The sequence below is a fragment of the Panthera uncia genome, chromosome X (genome assembly GCF_023721935.1).
Source record: "Panthera uncia isolate 11264 chromosome X, Puncia_PCG_1.0, whole genome shotgun sequence".
NCBI lineage: Eukaryota > Metazoa > Chordata > Mammalia > Carnivora > Felidae > Panthera > Panthera uncia.
Genome location: NC_064817.1, coordinates 78,310,090 through 78,316,835, shown reverse-complemented (window position 1 = coordinate 78,316,835; position 6,746 = coordinate 78,310,090). Strand labels below are relative to the sequence as shown.

At 41.0% G+C, this 6,746-nt stretch overlaps 1 protein-coding gene across 2 annotated transcripts; it reads right to left on the bottom strand.

Moving 5' to 3' along the window:
- Positions 1 to 4,480: 4,480 nt before the first annotated feature.
- Positions 4,481 to 6,740, bottom strand: LOC125931839 (armadillo repeat-containing X-linked protein 3). 2 transcript variants are annotated; one of them, XM_049644095.1, is made up of 3 exons: positions 6,578 to 6,740; positions 6,246 to 6,316; positions 4,481 to 5,969 (listed from the first exon to the last, which is right to left on the bottom strand). In XM_049644095.1, the coding sequence occupies exon 3, from the start codon at positions 5,821 to 5,823 to the stop codon at positions 4,684 to 4,686; it is 1,140 nt and encodes a 379-aa protein (XP_049500052.1). In that variant the 5' UTR covers positions 5,824 to 5,969; positions 6,246 to 6,316; positions 6,578 to 6,740; the 3' UTR covers positions 4,481 to 4,683. The 2 variants fall into 2 exon arrangements, with proteins under 2 accessions (XP_049500052.1, XP_049500053.1); XM_049644096.1 differs by lacking the exon at positions 6,246 to 6,316.
- Between the last annotated feature and the right edge of the window lie 6 nt (positions 6,741 to 6,746).

The window sequence follows — 6,746 nt, the reverse complement described above, 5'->3', positions numbered from 1 at the left end:
GAGGGGAAAAAGAGAAGGAGGGAAAACTCTAAGAGACTTTCAACTATAGAGAACAAACTGAGGGTTGATGGAGGGGAGGTGGGCAGCGGATGAGCTAAATGGGTGATGGGTATTGAGCAGGGCACTTCTTGGGATGAGCACTGGGTGTTATATGGAAGTGATGAATCACTAAATTCTACTCCTGAAACGAATACCACACTGTATGTTAGCTAACTAGAATTTAAATAAAAACTTGAAACAAACAAAAGAAGAAATGCTCGATAAACAGGGGGCTCCATGCCCAAAGATCTTGTACTATTACTCTTTCATTTTTTAAAATATAAATGGTCAATAGGGCCAGAGAGTTACACTAAACCCAATTTCATTGGTGGACCGAATTATATGTGCATGAACCTGTAAGGATAAAGTAATAAGGCTTCCTGCTCTCCTCACCTCCCTTCTTCCTACACTAAAGTCTATCACCAAACACACAAACTGTCCAAACCCTTAACACAAGGCCTGAGGGGAACCCAATGCACAGGGTCAAATGTGGAAGTATATCATTCTGAAAAATAAATATTTGTTATCCTGCTTAATACAACCCCTCAGGGCAGGAAAGACCAGGGGCCACTATCCTAGTTTACTACACACCAAGATGGCATGCAAGATAGTTCTGATTTAAAAGCAAAGAAGAGGGGCGCCTGGGTGGCGCAGTCGGTTAAGCGTCCGACTTCAGCCAGGCCACGATCTCGCGGTCCGTGAGTTCGAGCCCCGCGTCAGGCTCTGGGCTGATGGCTCGGAGCCTGGAGCCTGTTTCCGATTCTGTGTCTCCCTCTCTCTCTGCCCCTCCCCCGTTCATGCTCTGTCTCTCTCTGTCCCAAAAATAAATAAAAAACGTTGAAAAAAAAATTAAAAAAAAAAAAAGGCAAAGAAGAGCCACAGCTCAAATAGAGAAACCAGAAAAAACCTTTAGCTTGGGATGTGATGTAAAATGAACGTACAAAGATAACATTGAAAATAGTCATAATCATTCTTAGAAAACCCATTTTCAAGAGAACTTAGCAGAGAAATTAAACAAATGGAAGCATAAACACACAATTTTCCTGAACCATATCAATTTGCTAAACCTACACTTGGAATGTTTATTGAGACAAGACAAGTAAACTATGAATTTTAAAAAATAAGCCTTGAAATATTGTGCTTTAGGTGACAATTTATAAGAGAAGTATACTTCATTTTTGTAAAATTACTTTTGGACACATTTTACTGGGATAGACCCACTTAAATTCCTGAAATTGTTAGATGATAACAAAACCAAAATATCCTCCAAGTTCCTAATTTCCTCAGTTTCCCAGGAACTGCCCTCATCTCTAAAGACAGGACACTGCCTCCTCCATGCCCCCATGATCTGCCACTATCACGGCCACTATCCTAGAACTGTACCCTTCCCAAAATGATTGAGAGTGGCAACCTCCAGTGTGAAAGCATCAGGACACTGGCATGTGGCTTGGCTGGCCATGTGGCCTGCCTGGACCAGGCTGTCACACATCTGTCTCACACAGCACTTTCCAAAGTCCAGACAATTTGGTTCCAAATAATACCAGGTGTGGGACATCAAAAGTACATGCCATGCACATAGGGCTGTACCACGCTAAGACTAGTTCCTCCTCAGTCTCTGTTCAACAAGAGTTCCAGAAAATTTTTGGCATCCACTCACACCCTAGGTCGCCACATTACCACAGCAGTGACAACTCTGTATTAAATGCCCACTGTTGCATGACCTGGTGTCATGGAAATTAAATGGTCACAGAAGCACAAAGAGACTATATATACATCCAGTGATCTCCCAGAAGGAAGAAATAAAGATAGAAGTGGGAAGGAGGGAGAAGGGAAAAGAGTGGGGAGGAAGGAGGAGAAATCTGCCAGAGCAGATGGATGCTAGTCAGGCTGTGCCCCTGCCACATGGTGGCTTTTTATTACTTAACCTCATTTTTACCCACATTTCAAATGAGGTTAAGTAAAAAAAAAAAAAATCACTCAGCACCCCAAATTCAACATGGCTTGATGTGAATTTTTTTTAGATGTTCAAGCTACACATCTGGGTCAGAAAACAAGTGTGTTCTCATTGCCTCCGTTTTCTCAAGTATCTTCAATGAATATTTTTTAGGAGCAAATTAAAAAGATTTTAAATCAGGCTCTGAAAATTTATATACAGTATCATCTAATTTTATGTATACAATATATAGAAATATGGATAGTGAAAGTGTCTAAAAGGGTATACACTCAGCCTCAATTCTGTGCTCTCTCCCCAGCTGCCACAGTTCCTTTTGCACCCCTCCACTCTTATACTCTGCACCTCCTCTCTGGGAAACCACATCCACTCCCATGTCCTCAATTACCATTCATCTTATGATGGCTCCCAAGTCTTTATTTTTCCTCTGAGTGCCAGTTAAATCCATTCAAATGACAATAGGCTGTCTCCACCTGGATGTCACATAGATTCCTCAAACTCAATTTATTTTAAGTGGATTAGCCTTCCCCTCCCAAATCTTTTTCTCCTACCTAATAATAGAGCAAGAAAAAAAATGTTACTTGCCTTTTCCCTAATCTATCCTTAAAACTGGTGTCAAATGAGTCTCCACTTTTACTTCATTCAATAGGGTCCTCGTATGCAACAACTTTAAGCCAACCAGTTCCTGACCCTTTTGTCTACTATTACAACATTAAGGTAAGTATATAGAAGCCTGGGTCTGAGAGCAGTTGGTAACTGAATGGAGGATTTTACCCTTCCCTGATCTCACTTGGAATATGTTGTGAAAGCTGGTGAGATCATGTCTGAAGAAACACTGAGCCTTTGGAAATAAGGAAATCTTATTCTTTGAGAAATTATTTTAACAGTTGTCTTGGAGGAATCACAGAACTCTACACAGTAGTCACTTAATAAATGCTAACTTTTATTGTTGTTCTTATTTATTAAATGACACTGACACATGGCAGAATGCCCCCCAACAAAACAAAGGCCACCCCAAAAAACTATCAACCCTGCATTCTAGGGAATTAAGAGTGCTTATTTTTCTTAATTAACTGCTCTGTGCCAGAACATTCAAAGTATTTTGCATGTATTATTTAATTTAGTCCTCATGACCAGCCCCATATTCATCACTCATCTATCATTTCAGAGAGGAAACTTCACGCCATCTCATTTTTAATCTAAATTCTTTTTTCCACTCAGTACATGTTCCAATCACCTGCTTCATTGCCAACACTTTCTTTTTCAATAATTTCCAAAAAAACCAATACTCATTTTATATAAATAAAAATACATAGATGAATAAAAAATAAGAAAAGTAAAAGATCACTCATTATCCTTCCACTCAAATATAGCCAGTTACTTTTGGGGTATCTATAATTCTGTAATTGTTAGTGTCTACTTTAAAATATGTTTTATTATCTTCAAAAAAGAAAAGGAATCATTCTATGAATACTGCTATCTAAACTACCTTTCTCATTTAACAATGCAGGATGAATATCTTTTCCTGGCAACATGGATTTGTATCAACATATTTACCATATATACTGTGTGAACATTCTTGAATTTATTTCACCATTCTGGTGTGCTAGACACTTAGTTGTTTCCAATTGTTACTGTTTTGGACAGTGCTGGGATAAATAGCCTTGTCCATAAAGCCTTTAGCTAATTATTCAATTATTTCCTTAGGACAAAAGAGTAACAAACTTTAAGGCTTATATGTATTACCAAATGGCCCTCCACAAATCTTGGGCAAACTCAGTGTAAACTTATTCCTACCACAAGAGTTTGATAGGATCCATTTATCCACACCCTCGCAGATGCTGCACAGTTGATGAGAGAGGAATCTCTATATGAATTCCAATTGTTCTTTCTAGTCAAAAATATTTAATGACTCTTGGTGTTCAGTGGGATAATATTCAAACAACTCTCCACAAACTGGCTTCGTTCAGCTTTCCAAATTTATTTACTTCCATTCCCCACACTCTCCACTCTAAGTAGACTAGTATCCTCACTGTCATAGGAAAAGGGTTCCTACCTCCATGCCTTTCTCACCCTAGTGCCCACTCACTCCAGCTCTTGGAATGCCCTAACTACCTACACCATTCAGGACTCATTTTAAATAGCCTCTTCTTCCATGAATCTGTAGCTGACTACTGTATCCCACAGAAGCCTTTGCTTCCTCAGTGCTCTGAGACTGCACATTTGACAATGAGTATATGGTCCAGATATTGTTATCTATTTGTTTGTATTTTTCTTACCTCTCCAACTAGATTATAAACCAAAGGACAAGGCTGGTTTCTTTCTTTCTTCTTGTTTTGTTCAGCATTAATACACAACTTTATTGATGATATACAAATAAAGTTAATGCAAATGACAGGAGGGAGCTTACTTATGAAAAACTAGTTCACTGTCACTTACGCAAAAGAAATAGTAAAAATATTTCAATCTAGGCAGCGAGATAAAAAGCAACAAACATGTTTTCAGAACAGGTAGTGATATTCATTCATCCAGCTTAGACCTGAAGATCAACTCAGATAAAAATCAGCATTGATTATACAATGATATTCATCACTCAAAATTGGCAGCTGAAAGGATTCCTTTATCATATAAACAAGGTGGAGAAAAGGAATAGTTTACAATGTGTGTTACTTCTAAACTACAAAATTAAGAATTTATTCCTGGCTCTTTGGGAACATATGCTCAGCCAGTTTGGCCATGAATTTTCCAACTTTTACTTTCACCAAAAAATCATGGTGACTTTCTATCCCCAGAATCTTATCAGCACACACTTGAAATTCTTTTAAAAAGAAGAAAAGTGAACCTTCACTGAATTGATTCTGAGCAGGTTCATTTTCTTCCCATTTAAAATTGTCATTTATGTTCTCATATATGACCAGAAGTTTAAGAATAACCTCTTTGTTCTCCTTCTTACTAAAGAGGGAACCAAGTGAAGATGGTACTTGGGCCCTGAGCAGTTCTCTAGTCATGGCTGGATTTTCAGCCAAATTCAAAAGGAGTTTCAAAACCTGAAATTTGGTTTCTTCATTTCCTGCTGAAAATAAACGAAAAAAGTCTGAAATGGAATTAGCAAGCATGTGCTGATATTCATTAGTAACAGTCATATTTGTGAGCAATCTTAGTCCAGCCAGCTGCACCGATGAGTTCAAGCGAGAAGTGATTGTGTCATCACACACTTGATTCATGTATATCTTAAGCCTGCGCTGATTTTCAGCATTCACACTCAAGTTATTCAAGACAATTAAAGCCTTTTCCTTAACTATGGGATCCCGAGTATTGAGAATCTTTGCAACAATTGGGAGACCACCTAGATCACGAATAATATCTCTGTTAAATGCATAAGCAGCGTTGTTACCCAGAGCAATTAAAGCTGCTTCAAGAATATAAGGCTTTTCAGACATCTCAACCAAGCAAAGAACTTTCTGCAGCTCTTGAGGGGACAAAATAGTATCATCTGAATTGGGGGAAGCCCGTTTCTGAACGGCCCGACGAGCCCGAGTAGCCCTGGCCCTTGCTCTGGCCCTTGCTCTGGTTCCAGCCTCAGTCCCAATCCGGGCCCAAGGTGGGTACCACACTATACCCTTGTTTTCACTGTTGTCATCATCATCATCAGACCAGTCATTGTACCTGGCCCCAGGACAGTCCCCAACATCATCCACATCCCCAGACCCACCCTCAGCCATTTTCTCCTTGTTCTGTTTTCTTCCCCGGGTCAGTCTATAAATGCAATAGCAGGCTCCAGCCCCAATCACTAGTCCCGCAGTCACCCAGCCTACTTTCCTGGCGTAGCCCATGCAATCGTCCCTGACAATAGCAGGGACCAAGGAACAGAGTATTCACTCAGGCTGGGAGAGGAGCACTATGGGCCTGGGTGCAAGGCTGTGGAAGGTGATCGTCTTCAGCCACTTCAAGGACACAATAGCTGATACTGGAGGTGGACCTGGGAGTGGAGGAAGGAAATGGGATTTGAGTTTCTCTTTTGTGTTGCCCCACACAGAGAGTTGCACAGAAGGACAGGAGCATAACAAATGTGTAGCTGGTATGAAATGTAGATTGTTAATAAACCCTCTGTATCCTCCTCAGTTCACCCTCCCCCTACCCTCCCTAACCCACCCTCTTCCCAAGCCTAGATAAAGGCTATGGAGCCCACAGTCTCTGCTGAGGCCTCAGCACCCCAACCTCGGGTGTCCCCAGGGAATGGCACTGTTGCACTAACCTCCTCCAGACAGACAGTTTGTCCCTTCTTCCCTCCCCTGGAGGTGTGCCACGCCCAACAACCCTTTGGATCTGCAGAGAGACCACAGCTGGTGAGAACTAAGGACTTTGATGGATTGACTGTTCACATCCGTAGCTTTCCTGATTCACCATCCAGGCTGTTAGATTTTTTTTTAACCTCTATGCCATCCAAAACATGCACAAGCCTGCCCCTTCCCTAACCTGAAATGGGAGGGATGTTAGGAAAATAAGGTAGAATTGAGTGAGCTTATCCAACTGCGGCTGATTTCCAGCCCCTCCCCCATTCCAGGCAGCCCCCACGCCTACACCGACCTCTACTGATCCAAGGAAACTTCTTCCCTCTCTTCAAGTGGTGCCACCTGCTACAGCAGACCTGCAGGATGACAGATCGAAAACATCGGGACTAAGTACTGTTGAGAGAGGATTATGAACAAACTCTCTGATAGGTTTCCATACTGTCATTCTCCTCCACCCCACCCCC